Source organism: Vipera ursinii (assembly GCF_947247035.1).
Source record: "Vipera ursinii genome assembly, chromosome: 2".
NCBI classification, from domain to species: domain Eukaryota; kingdom Metazoa; phylum Chordata; class Lepidosauria; order Squamata; family Viperidae; genus Vipera; species Vipera ursinii.
Genome location: NC_139513.1, coordinates 286,421,421 through 286,445,459, shown reverse-complemented (window position 1 = coordinate 286,445,459; position 24,039 = coordinate 286,421,421). Strand labels below are relative to the sequence as shown.

Here is a 24,039-nt window from a genome sequence, read left to right as displayed (position 1 = left end):
CAACCACTCTTGGTTAATCTCGCGAGGATTTTTCCCCCTCTTTTTTTGTGAACATGAAATGGACAATAGCTAACGGATTGCAGAAGGAGGAACCTGCCCAGTTGATGAAATTGGCAGCAAACAAGCAGCTTGCCAGTTTGGCTCCCAGTAACTTGAAGTCTGATTTCTAAAGAAATCTATATTTTATTTATTTATTATTTAGATTTATATACCGCCCTTTCCCGAAGGACTCAGGGCGGTTTACAGGGCAGTTTACAATTTAAAAAGATTACATCATTCCAAGAGAAAAATAAAACCCCCAGTTAAAGTTAAAAAAAAATGCTGAATGACCTGAACAGATGTGAAGAACTAGGCCTCTATGACCTGTGAACTTCAACTCCCAGAATCCCCGAGCTAGCCACTCAAGAATTCTGGGAGTTGAAATCCTGTACAGTCAATATTTCCCCCCCTACCTTCAGAACTATGGCTTATTTTTGCCAATAGTCAGTCAATAGTTTACTCTCCCTTTGTCTCCTGCAAATTCCTCTTTGTGCTTTTGTGTGTGTGTGTGTGTGTGTGTGTGTGAGAGAGAGAGAGAGAGAGAGAGAGAGAGAGAGAGAGCGCTGTTTCGCATCTTGCCCTTGAGCAGCCTCAGAAGATCCAAGATGGTGAAAGAAGACCTGGGTGCAGATCCTTCCGAATTCATCCCCCTTCCCCCCAATTGATAAAATGTTTGGAAGGAGCCCCATCCAGATTTTTCTTCCCGTTGTCTGACGTTACCAAATAGCCATGCCCAGCTTTTTGCAGGGACACTGAATTCAGTAGCGGCTTACCTCTAAGTATTAAGGTTGTCCTAGTAAGCCACGAGTTGAGAACAACACGGAGATGCTTTTTGCAAGTTACAGGCCCGACTCGATTTGCAATAACCCAGAAAGTTTTTATTTCATTGAGTTGGGTTCACAGACAATGGTATTGTCTTCGTCATTTCGGTTTTGCGTGAATCCGGCCAGAAGGACTTAAATATAACTGGAAGAAAACATCCTGTATGATATACTTCATTACCGGTTGCCCAGTCCTGTCAGGTAGGACTCTGGTTTATGATGATTAATTGGAATAGTCAGTAGCCCAGTAAGAAATGCGATCCCCCCAAAAAAGAGTTGAAACACAGATCTTATGCTGAGAAATGTTTTGGGGTTTTTTTGTATTGCCTTGGTTCCCATATTTCACTTAACAACTGCTTTAACTGCAATTTGCTAGTGAGTTACAGTGACTGGTCACACGTCACACAAAGCTGCAGCTCAGAGGAATTTGGGCTTTGCATGAATCTGGACATAATTTGTAAGCTGTGGCTTAACACAAAGTATGAACGGATCCCACTGGTTTACTTGGGAAACTATCATGCACAATGTATGTGATGTATGTTCATACATCACGCTAAGGCAGAGGTCTTCAAACTTGGCCCTTTGATGACTGGTGGACTTCAATTCCCAGAATTCCTCAGCCTGGCTGAGGAATTCTGGGAGTTAAAGTCCACCGGTCATAAAAAGGGCCAAGTTTGAAGACCCCTGCACTAAGCCATAACATGTCTTATATGTAGTGAACAGAAGTTAAAGTATGGTTTATTTTAATTATGCTTGATGATTTGATTATTTAAGGCACGCTTTGTTGGAGTCATATGATATGGTAAGCCCTAAATCACAGTTTATTAGGGACAGTGGCTGAGCCTACGTAACTTACTGCACTAAATTTAAGAGGGGGGGGGGAATCACATGGTTTAGTTCAGTACGCAGATTTAGTTATTGGCTTATTGTCTGCTCCTGACACTTTTCTGCTTTGGCACGCTGAGCATAGTTCACAGCAAAAGGCCTTTTTGAGATGATGGTTCAAAGTCCCGTGATCCCCAGCTGCCTAAGGTTAAGACGTGCAAATTTATTATGTCCCTATACTTTTTAGCATTATTAGAAACGCAGAACGCTGATAGCGGGAAAAGATGTAGCACTCCATCAAATCTTCCCTTCGTGCTTGTTGGTTGGTTGGTTGGTTTTCTTTTTTCATTTGTTACTTCTAATTATTGTTTTTATGTTTTCTTCATTTTTAATTTTTGTCAGATGATGGACATGTGGTTTATCCCAAGCATGTTTAAACTCAGTTCCCGATGATGCACCCCACTCCCTTGCCTGGAAATTGGTCCTATCAGTGGTAACATGAAATAACGGGGATGTTGTTTTGAAAACGTTTCTGAAGAAGTAGCATTTCCACCCTATCAATACAGTTAAGATTATCGTATATCCATTTTAAAGATTTGGCTCGAAACCGTAAAATTGACAAAACTTTTATTTCTTCTGAACGACAGGTTAACAAGCATCAATGTGTTAACACGGTTTGAGTCCTTCGGCAGGCTGTTTCTGCTTGTCTTAATTATATCATGCTAATAATTTTGCATTTGTGAGTCTTTAAAAAAATAATCTGAACAAATGTGAACATGAAGAGTTAAATCTTGAGTTCTACCTGGTGGAGGCCTCCAGATAAAATATTTCCCAGTTTCTAATCATGTTACTAGAGGTGCCCATCTCAAACTCAGATGCCCCCTTTCCTCCCATCGCCATCTTTTCCCACCCATTTTAATCTTTTTCATGGAATTTGTGTTACCTCTGTGCCAAAGGTAAGGCTCACGGTTTCAAAGCCAATTTGTAACAGCTGACCATAATTTTAAGTAATGCAGTGCAAACTTTCCTTCCAAAAAAAAACAACAGAAAAAAGGAAATAGTGGAGAGCGCAGATTTCCGGAAACATCAACACGGACTATCCTAAGTAAACACAATCGTCAAGGTTACGCGCACACTCTCTCAAATGTCAAGACCTCACAGGCACAGTGAGATAGGCTGCAAATACATTTAACAGATAAATAATTTTAGAGAGCTGGTAAATTATGGAAATGCATTTTTTTTAACCTCAGCTAGGCAGATGTCCTGCAGCTTTTGCTTCGTATCATCATCGTTGTCGTCGTCGCTTTCATTTGTTACTGGAAAAGGTCCGTTACCAAACCAAGACGTCCTTTCCCTTTTGCCACTTAGTATAGGTACCTGTTTATAGTGAATTAAAAGGAAACGGTATCCTTGTCGGTCCTATACAACTCTGGGGCACGATGCTCACCTCCGAGGACAATTTCCGTAGTCCAGCTGGAGCCAGGAACGGGAGCTCGCCCCGTTGCGCGGAGCTGGGGTCTCAAACGAAGTCGGCCTCTTTAACCACTGAGCCATCATGCCCCCGGATGACTGAACACCCCAGTATAAATCCCTGTGTCCTATCTGAGCAGGTATACCTTCACCCACCGGCCCCATGGCTAAAGAAAAAAGAGAAATTGCTCTCATTTCGATCACCCTATATAAATGGAAAGTGGCTTGAGATGTCTGGTACCCCACAAACGGCGTTGCAGGAGAATGCTTGACGCCTCTGAGGACCAACTCTCCCTGCTAAGATTGGTGAGAGTTAGAAGCCCAAGAGTTGTGGGGCTGTAGCCCTCCTTGGGGTTGGTTCTTAACAACAACAACAACAACACAATATAACAAACATAATAATAATAACAACAACAATAGTAGTAGTAGTAGTAGTTTGGAGGGACCTTGGAGGTCATCTAGTCCAACCCCCTGCTCAGGCAGGAAACCCTATACCATTTCAGACAAATGGCTGTCCAGTCTCTTCTTAAAAACTTCCAGTGTTGGAGCATTCACCACTTCTGGAGGCAGGTGGTTCCACTGGTTAATTGTTCTCCCTGTCAGGAAATTCCTCCTTAGTTCTAGGTTGCTTCTCTCCTTGATTAGTTTCCATCCGTTGCTTCTTGTCCTGCCTTCAGGCGCTTTGGAGAATAGCTTGACTCCCTCTTCTTTGGGGCAGCCCCTGAGATACTGGAACACGGCTATCATGTCACCCCTCACCCTTCTCTTCATGAAACTAGACATACCCAATTCCAGCATCTGTTCCTTGTATGTTTTAGCCTCCAGTCCCCCAATCATCTTTGATGCTCTTCTCTGTACCCTTTCTAGAGTCTCGACATCTTTTTTACATCTTGGTGACCAAAACTGGATGCAATATTCCAGGTGTGGCCTTACCAAGGCCTTGTAAAGTGGTATTAGTACTTCACGTGATCTCGATTCTATCCCTCTGTTAATGCAGCCTAGCACTGTGTTGGCTTTTTTGGCAGCTGCCGCACACGGCTGGCTCCTATTTAAAGGATTGTCCACTAGGACTCCGAGATCCCTCTCACAGTCACTACTATTGATCAAGGCACCCCCTATACTATACCTGCGCATTTGGTTTTTCCTGCCTAAATGTAGAACCTTACTTTTTTCACCATTGAATTTCATTTTGTTACATAGCGCCCAGTGTTCGAGTCTGTCCAGATCCTCCTGTATCTTAAGCCTGTAACTTCTGCAGTGTCGGCTATTCCTGCCAGCTTGGCGTTGTCTGCAGATTTGATGAGTTCCCCATCTTTCCCCTCACCCAAATCCTTGGAGGTTTTTCTTGCCTAAATGTAGAACCTTGATGGACAGCTCACTTCAGCTGACCCAGGGGTAAGGTTAGGACTTCTTCGTAAAAGTGTTGGAAACGGTCCAGACATCCCAAGAGGTTTTTAACGTGTCGTGTGCTGAGAAAGTTACGGCATCCTTATTCCCATCTTCAGTCTGTATTCTACATATTTTTCTCTCATCGGAACGTGCAGGATATCCAGCAAGGGTTAAAATACAGATCAAAGTACAAAACAAAGAATTAAAAAGTACAAAAACAAGATAGTTCTCAATGGATCCCAACATTTCTGGTACTAAGCAAAACAGTTGTGAATTGAATGTGCCTTGCCCCATTTGGCGACCTTTCTCGGCATCGTCATTAAGCGTTATCGGCGTAGTCATTAAGTCAGTAACATGGTTCAGAGAATCGGGCTTCGTTTGACCGAAGGTCCAAAAGGTGATATCCCACACTCTAGGGCAGGGGTCTTCAAACTTGGCCCTTTTATGCCTTGTGGACTTCAACTCCCAGAATTCCTGGCTGAGGAATTCTGGGAGTTGCAAGTCCACAAGGCATAAAAGGGCCAAGTTTGAAGAGCCTCTGGTCTAGGGATCCTCAAACCGTCATAAATATGGGCCAAGCGTTGCCAAGCTTCTGAACTTCGATCAGGTGGGGATGTTGCAACGGTTGCGTGTGTGAGAAACGGTCGTAAGTCAGTTTTTTTTTTCAGCGCCGCTGTCATTTCAAACTGTCACTAAACGAACGGTTGTGAAGTTGATCTACCTGTAAAACAAATTAGTATATAAAAAAATAATAATAACAGTATCCATGACGGCCGTTCCCTTATGAAATTTAAGTGGGGGGGTGTGCTGTTATTTTTTCACCTAATGAGAGATTTCAACAAACCAACCGAGTGTTGTGTCAGGAATGTTGGTCTCTTTGGACTGGAGAAAATAATGTTAAGTGGGATCGGCGGCCGCAGGCGGTAAAATTGCCTCAAATAAGAATATTACGGCATTCTACAGGGTAGAAAGCCATGTCTTCTTGGGTTTGTGTGTGTGTGTGTGTGTGTGTCTAATTGATTTGACCGCCAGCAAATGTCTCTTTAGCTTTTCCCTTTTGTTGTTCACTGTGTTGCTTTCCCCTGTTCTCTGATTTGTCATAGTCACGACACATCCTTTGGTTGTTCCCACTTAGGATTGGGGGTGAAATAAACCTCGGGATTTATTTTTTATTTATTTATAAAATTTACAGGCCGCCTGTTTTAACTTCAAGGTAACTCTGGACGGCTTACCCAAGTCTTGCTCACATTTTCCTTCCTTCCTTCCTTCCTTCCTTCTCCCTCCCTCCCTCCCTCCTTCCTTCCCTCCCTCCCCTTCCTTCCTCCCTCTCTCCTTCCCTCCTTCCCTCCCTCTCCTTCCTTCTCTCCCACCCCTTCCTTCCTCCCTCTCCTTCCCTCTCCTTCCTCTCTCCTTCCTTCTCTCCCACCCCTTCCTTCCTCCCTCTCTCCTTCCTTCCTTACCTCCCTCCCTTCCTCCCTCTCTCCTTCCCTCCCTTCCTTCTTTCCTTCCTTCATTTCTATTCCAAGGCATGGACACCAATTTCATGTCAGGATTGGTGATGCCTGCAGCACATGCAAAGTCTTAGAGAAGGAAACAAGGGCAGTAATTATCAGCCAATTCCCCTTGATGAGAGAGAGACTTCCGTTTTACTTTTCCCTTTTCTCCCTTCCTTCCTGGAAACATTGAATTATTTGAGAACTTTCCTCCTCATGAATGGACTAGATAGAGGTGCCCTAATTTAACTGCATGGACCCCCAGGACGAGTGGAGCCAGTCCATCCCCTGCAGCTTTTTTCTTTCCTCCGAACAGTTTATGGTCAGTGAAGGTAACAGAATTGGAAGGGACCTTGGAGGTCTTCTAGTCCAACCCCCCAGCAGGAGACCCTGTACAAATAACAACAACGATGACAATGATGATGAAGATCCACTGAAATTAGTATATCAGGAAGGCTCATTGACTACTGGAGAGACCAAACTGGCCGACGGGAAAGACCAAATGAAGAACAGAATAGAGGCGTGGGAAGACAAACCACTACAAAAAATAGCTGGAAAAGCAGATAATAACAAGACCTGGCAACGGCTAAGAGCAGGAAAGTTGAAGAAAGAGACGGAGGGACTAACTCTGGCTACACAAGACCAAGCCTCAAGGACAAACACGTACAAAGTCAAAATGGAGAAGACAGCAACACACAGTAAGTGCCGCCTCTGCAAAGAGGCTGAAGAGACAGTGGACCACCTGGAAAGCTGCTGCAAGAAGATCGCAAGGACTGGCTACAAGCAGCAGAACGACAAAGTAGCAACAATGGTGCCTTGGAAGATCTGCAAGAAATATCATTTGCCTGTAAGCAAGAACTGGTGGGATCATAAAATAGAGAAAGTCGTAGAAAATGATAAAGTTACACTGCTCTGGGACTTCAGAATTCAAACAGACAATCGCCTACAACATAACACCCCGGACTTAACAATTGTTGATAAGAAAGACAAAAAAAGTCTGGATAGTGGACTTGGCAGTGCCTGGAGACAGCAGAATAGATGCGAAATAACTGGAGAAGACAACAAAATACAAAGACCTACAAGTAGAAATAGAAAAACTGGGGCAAAGGCAGGCAAGGGTGGCACCAATAGTAAGAGGCGCCTCGGGTGCAATCCCAAAACAACTGGAGCACCGCTTGAACACCATCATCAGCATTGACAAATTGGCCATCAGTCAATTGCAAAAGGTGGCCTTACTAGGAACTGATTCCATCCTGTCATGATATATCCTGTAATGCCATCAAACATCCACATCTGCCTATCCCAGGTCCTTGGTAAGGACTCGATAGGTAGACAAAAATGCCAAATCCAGTCTGAACATCTGGCTGACTGTGCGATGATCAATAATAATAATAAAGTTGGAAGGGACCTTGAAGGTCATCTAGTCCAACCCCCTGCTCAGGCAGGAAACCCTATACCATTTCAGACAAATGGCTGTCCAGTCTCTTCTTAAAAACCTCCAGTGTTGGAGCATTCACCACTTCTGAAGGCAGGCTGTTCCACTGGTTAATTGTTCCAACTGTCAGGAAGTTTTTCCTTAATTCCAAGTTGCTTCTCTCCTTGATTAGTTTCCATCTGTTGCTTCTTCTCCTGCCTTCAGAGGCTTTGGAGAATAGCTTGACTGCCTCTTCTTTGGGGCAGCCCCTGAGATACTGGAACACTGCTATCCTTTCAACCCTAGTCTTTCTTTTCATTAAACTAGACATCCCCAATTCCAGCAACCGTTCCTTATATGTTTTAGCCTCCAGTCCCTTAATCATCTTCTCTGCTCTTCTGTGCACTCTTTCTAGAGTCTCAACATCTTTTTACTTCATGGTGACCAAAACTGGATGCTGTAGTGTTTTTCAGACAAGTGGTTGTCCAATCTCTTCTTAAAAAAACAAACCTTTTGGGCTGTGTGATCGTTGGATCTCTTTATCAATCTACTCCTTTTGTTGCCTGGGAAGAGGCACTGCTTCCGTCATCCCAGGAAATAAAAGGCAAAGATTCAGCCTTCCTTTTCAAGGAAATTTAGAGATCTTTGAAGGGAATCAGACCGTAAGGCGCGAAAACTACACAGGTGGTCCTCAACTTAACAACCGTTCATTGAGCAGCCTTTCAAACTGGGCGGGGGGTGGGGGAGAAACACACCTGACTTGGGACTGTTTTTTTTTTAGACCTAGGACCGTTACGGCATTCCCCCGTGGTCACATGATCAAAATTCAGAAGCTCGGCAACTGGCATGTACACGTGACGGTTCATGTGATCGCTTTTCCCGACTTCTGATGAAGCCATGGGGGACTCAACCGCCGTCTTACTGACTTAGCAACCGTCTTGCTGAACGACGGCTAGTTTGGGCTCAATTGTGGTCAAGCGTTGAGGATTTACCCGTATGAATTCTCCATTTTCAGTGGCGACATGCCGCTGAACGTCAACTGGGTGGAATTCGGCAGCTCTGGCGTCTTAACCGCTTTTATGCCTTGTTTATATGTCTCCAGGAAGCTCGCTTAGATGGTTTTTGGTTATTACTCTTTATTTTCCTCTTGTAAATCTGTTTTTTTTTTTATTTTACCCACCCCTCCCCTCTCCTTACTGTGTTTCTATTGAGCTCCAGTCTCGCTCTCCTACCGTTGCACCATATATTCATAATTTTTAAGTTATAGAAGCCGGTAGAGACCCAGTCCCCAAGGCCTTCTCTTCCCTTTTTGAGGAAGTGTTGGCTTCCCTTCATTTTCTCTGGAAGGCTGGTTTCCTCCAGCCAAGCGACTGGGGAATGTTCATCACAGCGTGATTGGATTGGGAATGTAGACCTGGGCAACAGGAAGAGAGTTGGGCAAAGCCTTCTTTTGGTTTCCTGAATAATTTTTATGAACGCAACGGAAACACGTGGAAGACTAAATCAGCTTCCTTTGGCATCATCCTGGATTTCTTATTTTAGTTTTATTTTATTTTTTTCCCCCCAAAACTCTCTGGCGGCTTCTCAGAGGTGCTCTTCAAAAATGCACCTGGACGTCCTTGGTTTTTTGGTTTGTTTTTTTTTCTTGAAAAGATTTAGCTTCTAGTTCAAGAAGCTTCTTCAGTTCAGCTTTCTCTCCTGCAAGAAAGATTTATTCTGTGCAGTTCAGAGTCAGATTGTTGGGGGCAATTAAGCTGACTTTGTAATAATGCCGCTTGGGGTGTGTGTGTGTGAAAGCCCTAACAAGCAGGCATATACAGTACATAGAATGAAGGTTACTGCTAAGCTTGTAAGCCGCCCTGAGTCTTCGGAGAAGGGCGGGATATAAATGGAATTAAAATAAAATAAAAATTAACACACATTAAAGGAGACATCCTCCTAGTGGCTACGTTCAGAATGAGGAAAAACAGCAAATCTGGAAAAGTTGGCTTGTGGTCTGGCCGAAGGGTGCCCTTTTGAGAAAGTGCTGAACCGATGCATTTCAGGACCACAGGATCCCAAACCACGTGTGTTTGCTCAAAATACAATAGGAATAATCCCTAATTACTACAGTGGAATCATTCTATGGTAATGGTAGCCTTGAAATGCACTATAGGTAAGAGAACACTACAAATAGAATATCCCAAAGGCAGCATTCAGAGGTACACACAATTCCCTGTAAGCAAAGGCTTATTGGTAAGTTTCCTGCCTGTTTTACTGAACCCCCTTTTTTGTAAACTGTAGGAACATTTGTGCAGAAAAGTGATGATGATGATGATGATAATAATAATAATATAATTATTATTAAGGAGATACCTGGTTGATATCTAGGATGCTGGCAGCAACCCATGTCAACTATTAGTGCCAGTCAGTTTGAGTGTTCAGTTGACTGAGGTTCATGTTTAATGAATAAAAGTTTAATAATAATAATAATAATAATAATAATAATAATAATAATAATAATAATAATAATAATAATAATAATATAAAAATAACATAACAGTGTTGGAAGGGTTAGAGGTCATCTAGGACAAATGGCTGGCCAGTCTCTTCTTAAAAACTCCCAGTGCTGGAGCATTCACGACTTCTGGAGGCAGGTGGTTCCACTGGTTAATTGTTCTAACTGTTAGGAAACTTCTCCTTAGTTCCAGGTTGCTTCTCTCCTTGGTCAGTCTCCCTCCGTTGTTTCTTGTCCTGCCTTCAGGCGCTTTGGAGAACAGCTTGACCCCTTAACCCCTTTGTGGCAGGGTCTTAGAACCTCATTCAATGACCCCTCATGTCTGAATTCTACCATATATTGAATACTGCCTGAATAGAATAGAATAACAGAATTGGAAGGGGCCTTGGAGGTCATCTAGTCCAACCCCCTGCTCAGGCAGGAAACCCTATACCATTTCAGACAAATGGCTTGTCCAGTCTCTTCTTAAAAACTCCCAGTGTTGGAGCATTCACAACTTCTGGAGGCAAGGAGTTCCACTGGTTAATTAATTTTTCTCACTCTCAGGAAATTTCTCCTTAGTTCTAGGCTGCTTCTCTCCTTGATCAGTTTCCATCCATTGTGCCAGATATTCCAGCCTTGTGTTCCTCTTTGCTTCTTTGCCCCTCCCTCCAAGAGGACCTAAGATTTTCTCATGTGTTTTCATCTTACTTGCGAGTCAGAATTTTTTTAAAAAGCAGCATTTTTCGTTCCATTCACCGTGCGAAGGCATGCATTTTTGGTTTCTTTCCTTGTTTGAGTTGAAAACGTGAGGAAAAGAAAAAAGCCGTTGCTATTTTTTCTTAACGGATGAGTCTTAAATTGTTCAGCATGTGAAGTTGTCACTGTTTTATGTGTGCTAAATTTAAGCTTAAGCTGTGTAAGGTTTGCGGTTTGGAAGTGTGGAAGATACAAGAGTTGGCGCCACAGATAAGCAAGTTTATGCTTGTATTTCCTACTGACGGAAGACTTTCACCCAAGTTATTCTCTGGGTAGGTGATCCACTCTGCATGTATATGCATTTTATTCCACATTTTTGCATGATTATACATGTTGAAGTGGTACAATTTTGACTCGGTTCTTATCGTTGACTAAGCCTAATTCGGCCTCCAGAAATCCGTTTGATTCTACTTTGGATAAGAAGTGCTGATCATTAAAGACCATCCACTGAGAAATTGATAAAAGGAGTTACGAACAGCACCATCATTGGCTAGGTAATAAAACAGTCAATATTGTACTTAACCCTCGTATCTTCTGCACTTAAACCTTTTTTTTTAATTGATCATGCAATGTCAGTTGAAGCCCAGTTGCACTGAACTCTGATGACTCGTCAAGGGGAGAAATGGCTTTCATTTTATTAACATTACTCAAACCTGGAGGTCCCTCTTGCAACCTCAACTATTACTTCAGTATAGTTGCCTGCAACATTTAGACAGCCCATATCGAAATGCCATTTTTTTTTTTTGGTTTTGTTAAAGGCTTCTCCGACACTTTGTAGTCATCAGCGTTTATTGCAAAAATCATCCTTTTCCCCTCATCGCCATCTTCACACACCTTCTCATATTTAAACATTCATTTATCCTTTTTAAGTAAAAGTGCTGCTGTCATTTGTCGGAAGTGCATATTTTCAGGAAAAAAAAACCATGTTTGGAAAGAAGTGAGATTTGACTTTCTTCTGTACCTTTCTTGAGTGTCAATTGCAAAAACTGATCTCGGATGTTCTGTGCATCATTTTGCCCCAGAATTTTTTTTTACCTGCCAAACATTTTGAAAGGGACCGGCAAACTCTGGATTAAAATTTTGATTCTTAAAAAAAAAAAATTCATCAGCTAGATCAGGGGTAGGCAACCTTGGCTCTTTTATGACTCGCGGACTTCAACTCCCAGAATTCCTGAGCCAGCTATGCTGGCTCAGGAATTCTGGGAGTTGAAGTCCGCGAGTCATAAAAGAGCCAAGGTTGCCGACCCCTGAGCTAGATGGAACGTCAATGTTTACAGGTTCCATGCCCAAATATCTTTTCTTTCTCAAAGGAAAAGGCTTTTGGGGGAAGTATAAGAGCCCTGGTGGCGCAGTGGTTAGAACGCAGCATTGCGGGCAAACTCTGCCCATTGCCAGGAGTTCGATCCTGACCGGCTCAAGGTTGACTCAGCCCTTCATCTTTCCGAGGCCGGTAAAATGAGGACCCAGGGCCAAATGCTGACTCTAAAACGCTTAGAAGGGGCTGTAAACCAATATGGAGCAGTATCCCTGGCTGAGGAATTCTGGGAGTTGAAGTCCACCAGTCATAAAAGAGCCAAGTTTGAAGGCCCCTGGTTTAAGAGCTGTTGCTGTTGGGTCATCCTCTACTGTAACAAAGAGAAGACTTTGGTTTGATCCAGTAGATCTTCAGCCTTCAAGCCCTTTTCTTATAATACAGTTTATTCTCCATATCATCTCTAGTTATATCAGGCTGAAGCTTAAAAGCCATTCTAACCTTAAAAGTTAGTTTTTAAAGGGGTAGTCTCCAGCTTACCCCAGTTCGTTTGGTGACTGTTCAAAGTTGCAACGGCACTCAAAAAAAAAGAAAAAGAGAGTGACTGACGACCATTTTTCATATTTATAACCTTTGCAGCATTCCCCCTGGTTTCCCTGATTGAAATTCAGACGCTTGGCAACTTAACACACGTTTAGCGTCCCGGGGTCATGTTGTCATGTTTATCCTCCTGCCAAGCCAAGTCAATCCCGGGGGAAGCCGGTCTCGCTTAAGAGCCGTGTCGCTAACTTTAAAACAGTCGCAGGGATTCACTTGAGAGTGGTCGTCAAAACGGGGCAAAATTCACTGAACGACTGTCTGGCTTGGCGACAGAAATCTGGGGCTACCTTGGGATTGTAAATTGAGGGCTAGCTAAGCGGAATCGATCTGAACCCGGTTCTGTGTTTCTTCCCGCGTATGCGATCCCCCCTTTGGCAGAGGCCATCCCCAGCTTTGTGTTGGGAGCCCGTTTTTATGCCGGGATTCTGAGGAAACCATGAGCAAATGTGATCGCTGCCATCTCCCAAGTGCCTACAAGCCACAACTGAGTGAGGGTTAGGGTCTTCGTGAGACAGCAGCGGCTTCCTCTTTCATTATCTGCAAAACCGTTTTATGAGCAGGGCGAGGGCGATACGCTCCAGACAGCTGCTGGTTTCAAAATATTTATTTATTTATTTATTTATTTTATTGGATTTATATACTACCCTTTCCCGAAGGACTCAGGGCGGTTTACAGAGTATTTAAAACCAAGTCAATACAAAAGTTAAAAACAATTTAAAAAATAATAATAATATGCATTTATTATTATTATTATTATTATTATTAATTTTATTTGTATACCGCCCTTCTCCCGAAGGAGGCAGGAGATGAATCCATGGAGGGGAATTACAAACAATGGTTAGTGATGATTCTTTGTCAGTGGCCGGAGAGCAAACAGCACAGGAGGATCACAGGCTCCTATCCTGCCTGTGTGCTTCCCAAAGTGAATTTGATCACGGTGGAAAGCAAGGATGCTGTCCTCTTATAGTCCTTTCTAGTCAAGTGATCAATTTGGTATGCCCATGGATCCAGGGTGCCCAGCCTTGGCAACGTTGAGATTTGTGGGCTTCAACTCCCAGAATCCCTCTAGCAGGAGGACCTATACCAGGGGTGGGCAACCTCGGCCCTTTTATGACTCGTGGACTTCAACTCCCAGAATTCCTGAGCCAACATGGGGGAACTAAGGCCCTTTCATGACTCGTGGACTTCAACTCCCAGAATTCCTGAGCCAGCCATGCTGAGGGGAAAGGGAGAGGTTACCAAGCTGAGCCAGGCTGGCTCAGGAATTCTGGGAGTTGAAGTCCACGAGTCATAAGGCTCTTGCCTTGAGCAGCGGGGTGGACTAGAGGGCCTCCGAGGTCCCTCCCAACTCAATTGGGAGTTTCAAGATGGCGGACGTGCTTGTCCGAGCTCCGTGAGCTCCGTGAGTCCCAGTTTGGAGGTGTCCTTTTGGAGCCCCTCAGGAGCCTTCGGGCTGCCTGGGATGTGGATTGGGGGACGAGGCAGCTAACCTGCGAGCTTTTTCATCTGTCTGCCTTCGTTTGCCTTCTGCCTTCTGCCGCTTGCCGCTTGCCGCTTGTCTTTTTTTTTTTTTTTTTTTTTTTTTTTTTTTTTTTTTTTTTTTTTTTTTTTTTTTTTTTTTTCGGGCCGCCTCTCAGCTGTTCGTCGCCGCCTCCGGCGTTCCCTGCTGTTCTTGCTGTTCTCTGCTGTTCCCTGCTGTGCCGGACCGGTTGGGCTGCTTGCTGCTCTCAGACGGGTTCTGGTCGGCGAGGAGGACGAGGAGGACACTTGCGGGTGCGTTTGGGGTGGCGGTGATGGCGGCGGCGGCGTGGGCGCTGGCGCGGCAGTTTCTCGGGCTGCGCTCGGTGCGGCGCTCGGTGGCGGCGTTTTTTGCTTCCCCGGGCCGTTTCGGGCCGCCCTTAACATCTTCGGGCTGCCTCTGGTTGCCGAGAGAGACGCCTGTGGGTCCGACTTGGCGGCGGCGATGGCGGCGATGGCGGCGACGGCGTGGGCGTTGGCGTTGCCACTGGTAGCGGCGTCTCCTGGGGCCGCATTCGACGGCAGAGATGGCCTGCATCCGGCGACGACGGCGGCAGCAGTGGACTTGGACCGTTCTCAACGACCAGCACTAAGCGGTGGCATTCCTGGGGCCTCTTGGCCCGAATGGCAACACTTGACCTGTTTTTGGGCCACCTCGGCGGCATCAGTGTTTTCTGGCCTATTTGGGCCGCTTGTGGAGGCCAGTGACTGGCTGCGATGTTTCTCGGGCTCTCGGCCCCTCCCGCCGGCGGTGGTGCTTTCATCTCACCCCAGACTGCATCAGGCTGCTTTTAGTGACGCTATCGTCCTCGGGCCGTTTTGGCGGCGGAGAGGGCGACTGAGAGTTATCCTAGCAGCGATGATGCTTCCTGTGCTGCCTCGGACCGCTTGTGTTGGCAACGGCGTCTTTGGACCGCTTCAATGGAGCAACAGGCGGTCTTTATACCACCTTTGGACCGCTCTAACGGCAGTGACGCTTTTAGACCATTTCGCCCATTTTGGCCCGTCTACTCTTCTGCCTGAATATATAATTTTGTCTGCCTCCCCCTCTCCCCTTTGGATTTGGTCGGTCCTGGGTATCAGCCATGGTGGGAGAGTGGCTGACTTTTACATCTGCAGCCCCATAGAGGTGGGAGCTCTATGGGGCATGCCTACCCAGAGTATATCTTTGACCATCCCCAGGTACAGAGTTGCAACTTGCCGTGAGAGGGCGGGGGTGACCTGTTTACTGGGGCACCCAGCTAAGTGGCAGTGCAGCTGGGTGTGGATCCAGATATTTTCTTTTCCGGCCTTCGACCCTCCTATGGACTTGATCATCTCCAGGACTACCTATTCTGGACTTGCTGGACTAACATGCGACAATATACTAGCACGGACTTGCTCGCCCTCAGGGGTGCCCCCCTCGCCTGGGTGCGACCCGCCTCTTTAAATTCTAACCTCGATGAAGGGCCCGAGTTCTGGGTCTCTGAGAGATGGCTGGGTAGGGGTAGGGGCCGTCAACATAAATGTAACAAGAGGCCCCTGATTTTGTTTTTATCAAAATTTTTTACGGGGTTGGGGAGGGGGGTGGGTGATAGGGGTTGTTTGGTTTTGGGGGGCGGCCAATCAACCATAGTTCAGGCCAGACTTGGGTCTGACCGCGCGGGGGGAGAACGAGGGGTCGTTGTCTCCGGGGCTCATGAGCGGGTCGTGGGATTACCAATTCCCACGACGGGGAATGGCAGCAGGCGGATAGACAGGGGGCCATATCGTTACCGGGAGCGCCGTTTCCGCTATTTGCAAGCGGTGGGGCGCTCCGACCCTCTGCTTCTTTCCCGAGGTTCCGGGAGCGAGGATGTGCAGCCTCCTGAGCTCCGGCTGGTGTACCTGAATGCCAGGTCCGTGGTCAACAAAGCTCCCCTTATTAGGGATTTAGTTGAGGGTGAGCATGCGGACCTGGCTTGCATCACGGAGACTTGGTTGGGGCCAGAGGGTGGGGTCCCTTTGGTTGATCTTTGCCCACCAGGCTTCCGGGTGCTACACCAGCCTCGAGCTCAGGGTAGGGGTGGGGGAGTGGCGGTGATCGTTAGGGAGACCTTATGTCCGCGGGAGACCACCGTTCCTCAGATAGTCGGGTGTGAGTCTCTCTTTATGAGATTTGGCTCTGGGGCGCAGTTGGGCTTGCTGCTCGTGTACATTTCGCCTAGTCGCGTAGCGGCAGCCCTGCCCGAGCTGCTCGATGTCCTCTCAGGGTTGGTGGTTGAGTTCCCCAAACTTATAGTTTTGGGAGACGTCAACCTACCATCCCTGGGAGGTTCATCTGAGCTTGCTCGGGAGTTCATGGCTTCCATGACGGCCATGGACCTGACGCAGGTAATTTCTGAGCCAACTCATGAGGGAGGCCACACCCTTGACCTGATTTTCTTATCTGGACGGTGGTTGGATGATCTTGGTGGGGGCTTTCCACTTACTATGCCCCTGTCATGGACCGATCATCACCTCCTGCGGCTGGTCTTCCATTTTGCCACCCCTCGCCGTGGAGGTACGGAGCCAACTAGATGGTACCGCCCCAGACGCCTAATGGATCCTGAGAGATTCCAAGCGGCGCTGGGGTCTCCACCTGCCTCCATTGCTCACAGCTCGGCGGATGCCTTAGTGGAAGCCTGGGAAAGGGCAGCCACTGAGGCACTCGACCGGGTTGTACCCTTGCGGCCCCTGACCCGGCGCAGATCCCAGCGAGCTCCATGGTTCTCCGCGGAGCTCCGGGAGATGAAGCGGCGGAAACGGGGCCTAGAGAGCTGCTGGAGGTCCAGCCGATCTGAACCCGACCGATTGCGGTTAAGAACCTATATTAGGTCTTATCTCGCTGCGATGAGGGAGGCGAGGTGTAATTACTTCTCTACCCTCATCGCGTCCGCAGACAATCGCCCGGCCGCCTTGTTTAGGGTGACTCGCTCCCTTCTTAATCAGGAGGTGAGGGAGGATCCCTTGCAGGGTCGTGCCGAGGAGTTTGGTCAACATCTGTTGGATAAAATCGCTCGGATTCGGACCGGTTTGGACTCCAGCTGGGCAGAGTCTGACGATCAGGACACGGGCGGTCTTGTCAATGTTATCTGGGAGGAGTTCGATTCTGTGACCCCTGATGAAGTGGACAGGATTATGGGGAAGCTGAGTTCCACCACATGCTTATTGGACCCGTGCCCTTCTTGGCTGGTTTACGCAGCTAGGGAGAGGACACGAGGCTGGCTCCAGGCGGTTATATCTGCTTCTTTGAGTGAGGGTTATTTCCCCACCGTCTTGAAGGAGGCGGTGGTGAGACCTCTCCTCAAGAAGCCTGCCTTGGACCCAGCTGTATTGAACAACTTCCGTCCAGTCTCCAACCTTCGCTTTCTTGCGAAGGTTGTTGAGAGTGTGGTGGCGCATCAGCTCCCTCTGGTCCTGGATGAAGCGGATTATCTGGACCCTTACCAATCGGGTTTCAGGCCCGGGCACAGCACGGAGACGGCATTGGTCGCTCTGGTGAATGATCTCTGGAGGGCTCGGGATAGGGGGTATTCCTCTGTCCTAGTCCTATTAGACCTCTCGGCGGCTTTTGATACCATCGACCATGGTATCCTGCTGCAGCGTCTCAGGGGATTGGGAGTGGGAGGCACGGTTTTTCAGTGGTTCTCCTCCTATCTCCTGGGACGCTCGCAGTCGGTGTTGGCAGGGGGGCAGAGGTCGACCCCTAGGACTCTCGCTTGTGGAGTTCCTCAGGGGTCGGTCCTCTCGCCTCTCCTGTTCAACATCTATATGAAGCCGCTGGGTGAGATCATTCGTGGTTTTGGAGTTGGGTATCATCAATATGCTGATGATACCCAACTTTTTATTTCGACCCCAAACCACCCCAGTGATGCCCTCGCTGTGATGTCCCGTTGCCTGGAGGCGGTTCGGGTCTGGATGGGGAGGAACAGACTTCAACTCAACCCTGACAAGACTGAGTGGCTGTACATTCCGGCTTCCCGAGATACCTGGGATGTTCCACCTCTTTCTATGGGGGGTGAGCTTTTACCCCCTGTGGATAGGGCTCGCAACTTGGGAGTCCTCCTAGATTCACGACTCACTTTGGAGGATCACATAGTGGCCGTGACTAGGGGGGCTTTTGCCCAGGTTCGCCTGGTGCGCCAGTTGCGGCCCTATCTGGATCGGGAGGCCTTGTGTACGGTCACTCATGCGCTCGTGACCTCTCGCCTAGACTACTGTAACGCTCTCTACATGGGACTTCCCTTGAAGACTACTCGGAGGCTCCAACTGGTACAGAATGCGGCCGCGAGAGTTGTCTTGGGAGTTTCCCGGTACTCCCATGTTACACCTTTGCTCCGTGAGCTGCATTGGTTGCCAGTTGTCTTCCGGGTAAGGTTCAAGGTTTTGGTTATGATCTTTAAGTCCCTACATGGCATGGGTCCGCGATACCTCGAGGACCACCTGCTGCCGGCGTCAACTCCCCTCCGCCCTGTGCGCGCCCACAGAGAGGGCCTCCTCAGGGTGCCTCCTGTCAAGGAATGTCGACTGGTGGCCCCCAGGGGGAGGGCCTTCTCTGTGGGTGCTCCGGCGTTATGGAATCAACTGCCGGTCGAGCTCCGGATGGCATCAGACCTCCGATCCTTCCGTCGCGGGTTGAAGACCCATTTATTTGAACTAGCGGGTCTGGCCTGATGGGGGTACTTGGGTTTTTTATTGGTTTGTTTTAGTATTCTGGTTTTAACTTGGGCATTAATTTAATTATTTTTTAATGTTTGTATTGGTGTTTATATTTATGCCCTGTGAACCGCCCTGAGTCCCTTTGGGAGAAGGGCGGTATAAAAATCTCAATAAATTAAATTAAATTAAATTAAATGAAGGGGCCATAGTTCCCCCATGCTGGCTCAGAAATTCTGGGAGTTGAAGTCCACGAGTCGTAAAAGAGCCAAGGTTGCCTACCCCTGGCCTACACCATCTATTTTTTCTTTTCTTTTCTTTTTTTGGATAGACATCATCCAATTCTCTAATTCCCTTGACAGAATGAGGGATCTGTGCTTTGATGGGAAGGATAACTTGTCTTGTTTCATATATTCATTTCCTAAGTTTTTACGTTAAGCATTTTATTCATGTGCATATATACCATTGCAACCGTTCATGTTGGTGTTCTGTTCATTTTGAAATGCTCGCGTCAAACTGCAGTAGATCTTTCCCGCGTGTCTCTTTTGCAGTGGCGTCACTGATCCCCGTAGCTTTCCTTTCCTTTCCAGATGGACCTCCGGTCGTGCCCCACTACGACATCTCAGACACGAACTCAGACCCCGAAGTGGTGAACGTGGACAATCTTTTGGCAGCCGCCGCCGTTCAAGAGCACAACAGTTCGGTCGTTAAGCAGGACGCCGAGCCAACATGGAGGTCCAGGGGGCTGCTAGAAGAGCTGAACGCTGAGACAAGTGGGTAGAACGCATTTGCGTGGGTCTTGCCGGGATCCTAAGTATTACGATTCTAAGCATTATAATATAAGTATTAGTACCGCTTTATAAAACCCCAGTGAGGCCACACTTGGAATACGGCAGCCAGTTTTGGTCACCATACTACAAAAAAGATGATGAGAGTTTGGAAAAAGTTCAGAGAAGAGCCACTAAGATGATCCAAGGCCTGGTGGCTAAAACATGCGAAGAACGGCTGCAGGACTTGGGTTTGGCTAGTCTAAAGAAAATAGGAAATAAGGGAGACATGATAGCAGCGTTCCAGTATCTGAGGGGCTGCCACAAAGAAGAGGGGGGGATCAACTTATTCTCCAAAGCACGAGAGGGAAAGATGACAAACAATGGTTGGAAACTGATCAAGGAGAGAAGCAACCTGGAATTAAGGAGAAACTTCCTGGCGGTGGGGACAATTAACCAGTGGAACAGCTTGCCACCAGAAATCGTGGGCGCTCCATCACTGGAGGTTTTTAAGAAGAGACTGGAGAGTCACTTGTCTGAGACCGTATAGGTTCTCCTGCTTGAGCAGGGGGCTGGACTAGAAGACCTCCAAGGTCCCTTCCGGCTCTGTTCTGTTCCATAGCAGCCTCTGATACTTCCCTTTCCATGCGGAATCACATAATCCCAGCCTACCTGCTCGACTAATACCTGCAGAGAAAGACATCTGTCTACCTCAGGGGTCTTCAAACTTGGCCCTTTTAGGACTGGTGGACTTCAACTCCCAGAATTCCTCAGTTGGCCATTTTGATAAACTGCGGGCTTGGATCCAGACTCTCAGGGGTCTTCAAACTTGGCCCTTTTATGACTGGTGGACTTCAACTCCCAGAATTCCTCAGTCGGCCATTTTAATGAAACTGGGGGCTTGGATCCAGACCAGGGGTCTTCAAACTTGGCCCTTTTATGACTGGTGGACTTCAACTCCCAGAATTCCTCAGCCAGGCACACAAGTCCACAAGTCATTAAAGGTCCAAGTTTGAAGACCCCCTGACATAATGTGAGGGGAAAATAATGCTAACTCAGAAAGAGCTAAACTGGTGTTTCTCAAGCACGGCCATTTTAAGAGGTGTGGACTTCAACTCCCAGAATTCCCCAGCCAGCTATGCTTTGTCCTCAACCTGCTCTTCTACCTTGTGGCATCACATAATGCAGGGGTCTTCAAACGTGGCCCTTTTATGACTCGTGGACTTCGACTCCCAGCATTCCTCAGCCAGCGTGCCTAGCTGAGGAATTCTGGGATTTGAAGTCCACAAGTCATGAAAGGGCTGAGGAATTCTGGGAGCTGAAGTCCACAAGTCATGAAAGGGCCAGGTTTGAAGACCCGTGATCTACCTGCAATACAGGCAGTCCTTGACCACAATTGAGCCCCAACTTTCTGTTGTGAAATGAGACAGTTGTTAAGTGAATTTTGACCTTCCTCGCCACATTTGTTAAGTAAATCCCAGGAGTTGCAGCCAGTTTAAATGAGCCTCAAGGTTTATTGCAAGCTTAAGCTCTGTACAAGAATCTGACCGACTAACAGTCAAAGGACACGAGCGGGAGATAAGAGAGTCATTCAAGGTGGGCTGGATTTCCTGTAGATCTCTTGCGGGCGCTTAGGGACTAGTGACTTATGATGCGTTTGAGTCCCTCCCTCGGGCTCAGCCTGGTCATCTCCTACAGTTAAAAGTTAACCGCACGCTAATCTGGCTTTCCCCATTGTCTTCGCTTTTCAGAAAGGTCACAAAAGGGGAATCCTAAGACCCTGGGACATGGCGACCGACATACATATGAGTTAGTGGCCGAGCATCTGAATTTTGATCATGTGGGACCATGGGGATGCTACAATGGTTGTAAGGATGAAAAACCGTCACAGGTCACTTTTTTCCCCCCAGTGCCGTTGTAACTTCCAACAGTCACTAAATGAACTGTTGTAAGTCAAGGACTATCTGTGAAATGGCATGCCTTTCAACCCCAGAAGGTGTGAGTCATATAGCTCCATACTGCTGAATTCATTCAACTCGTTCAGGGCTGAAGGCCGGGACCTCAGAATGACGTCTGTGGTTCAAAAAGGGGAAGAAATTAGTGCAGGTTCGAGTCCCACCAGGCTGAAGGTTGACTCAGCCTTCCATCCTTCCCAGGTAGGTCAAATGAGGACCCAGATTGTTGGGGGCAATTAAGCTGACTTTGTAATAATGCCGCTTGGGGGGTGTGTGAAAGCCCTAATAAGCAGGCATATACATAGAATGAAGGCTACTGCTAAGCTTGTAAGCCGCCCTGAGTCTTCGGAGAAGGGCGGGATATAAATGGAATTAAAATAAATAAATAAAAAATAAATTCAAGAGACCCTGACGAAAAAAAATAATGGAATGGAATAGAACAGAACAGAACAGAAAGGAATAGGAATAGGAATAGAATATAGGAATAGAGAATAGAATAGAACAGAATATAGAAATAGAATAGGAATAGAGAATAGAACAGAATAGAATATAGGAATAGAGAATAGAATAGAGCTGGAAGGGACCTTGGGGGGTCTTTTGGTTCAGACCTCTGCTCAAGCAGGAGAACTTGGATCTAATTATATAATTAAATTGACAAAATTACAGTTAATATTTTTTTTAATATTTTAATTCCATTTATATCCCGCCCTTCTCCGAAGACTCAGGGCGGCTTACAAGCTTAGCAGTAGCCTTCATTCTATGTATATGCTTGCTTATTAGGGCTTTCACACACCCCCAAGCGGCATTATTACAAACTCAGCTTAATTGCCCCCAACAATCTGGGTCCTCATTTTACCTACCTCGGAAGGATGGAAGGCTGAGTCAACCTTGAGCCTGGTGGGACTTGAACCTGCACTGATTGCAGGCAGCTGGTGTTACTTAAGGAGGCATTAGCCCACTGCTCCACCAAGGCTCTTTGAATATGATCCTCGCCTGTACTTAAATCATCCCTTTGGTCACGTTAAAAAGTTACCCTCTGGGAGAAACCTTTGGAGGACCTCCAGGGGCTGCAAAAGAGATCCTGGGCAAGTCCCTGGGCTCTGCGCTTTAGTCCAAACATTGAGTAGGCTTACTTCAGAGCCTGAGCTGAGTATGTGTGAGGGAGGACTGTACGTTTCTTCCCTCGCTTTCAGGGCAGCGAGCTCCCCCAGGCTTATCTGGACATGTACTTTTGTCCATATGTTTGCCCGGCCTACTTCTCCAGAAGCAACCCTTCAAGGTTGCAATAACAGGAAATACCAAGATTATTTTAAAAAGCAGGAATGTCCTTGAGTCAACTTAGGCCGTGCCTATTATGCCGAGCCGAGCTTTCTTAAATAACGGTCCATTTTGGTCCTCCCCTGCTGCAGAGGAGAGGCAGAAATAGCAATCGCACTTAAGACTTACATACCGCTTCACGGTGCTTTACAGCCCCTCTCTAAGCAGCTTATAGAGCCAGCGTCTTGTTCCCCCAACCATCTGAGTCCTCATTTTACCGACCTCGGAAGGACGGAAGGCTGAGTCAACCTAGAGCCCCGTCAGGATTGAGCTCCAGACTGTGGCCAGAGTCTGCCTGCAGTAACTGCATTCTAACCACTGCACCACCAGAGAGGGACGGAGGGAGGGAGGAAGGAAGGAACAAAAAGGGAAGGAAGGAAGGAATAACTGCATTCTAACCACCGCACCACCAGAGAGGGAGGTGTTCTGTACCAGCCTACTACCGGCCCTGCAGAAAAGGCAGGGACAACCCCTTTACAAAACGGCAAGAGGCTGGAACTAAGCCTGCCAAATTTATTAACATAAAACAGAGCAGACAGAGCAAACATAAACCATGAAACAGGAACTATTCAAACGGTTGCCTTCAGCAAACCAGCCCTCCCACACATTCCCCTTTTAAACAGTTCAGGGCGTGGCTTCTCTCTGCCTCCTTCCCAGGTGCCCCATTGCCTTCCTCTGTTTACTCCTGATTGACTGCCTCCTGCGTCGGGCGTCCTTGAACAGGGCCAGCTGTGGGTCATCTTCATCCACGCTGTCAGGCTCACACAGCTGGGTCTGCGTCGTAACGAGATGGGAGGGAACTGGCTGCGGGCTCTGTGGAGCCTCAAGGCTATCCTCAGCAAGCTCTCCAACACCCCCCTCCTCCTCTGAATCGTCCAACCCAACTGCCGAACCCACAGGCTGACCCTGAATCACAACACTATCCCACACCATAGGGCCCTTCCCCCGGGTCTGCCGATCTGGATGCGGTCGGGATGGAAATTGTTCATGAAAAGCGGTCACCAAAGCAAGGGCATGAACGGCGGTCACATCCTCCCAGGTGAACTCCTCTGGTTCGTAGCCTTTGCATTCAATCAGGTACTGGAAACGACCTTTCAGCCAACGGGAGTCCCTGATGCTGGCGACCTCGTACTCGGGGGTGCTGTCTCCATCACGAGGTCCTGATGGGGGAGGTTCCGCTCGGCGGAGTGGACAGGCCAGTTGCTCGGGGACCAACAGAGACCCATGAAAAACTGGGTGCACGCGCAGGGAACGTGGCAGAGTTAAGCGATAGGCAACTGGATTGATG

At 47.3% G+C, this 24,039-nt stretch overlaps 1 protein-coding gene across 4 annotated transcripts in view; it reads left to right on the top strand.

The window, feature by feature from the left end:
- ARK2N (arkadia (RNF111) N-terminal like PKA signaling regulator 2N) overlaps positions 1 to 24,039 on the top strand; it is an 87,783-nt gene that overhangs the window by 46,323 nt on the left and 17,421 nt on the right. For 3 of the 4 annotated variants that reach the window (XR_014491472.1, XM_083354867.1, XM_083354868.1), the window contains exon 4: positions 19,285 to 19,485. Coding sequence is in view for 3 of the 4 variants with exons in the window: in XM_083354867.1 (XP_083210993.1) it covers positions 19,285 to 19,485 (201 nt within the window). In the remaining variant the exon portion in view is untranslated. The remainder of the gene's footprint in view (positions 1 to 19,284; positions 19,486 to 24,039) is intronic. The other variant, XM_083354869.1, reaches the window with a different exon arrangement.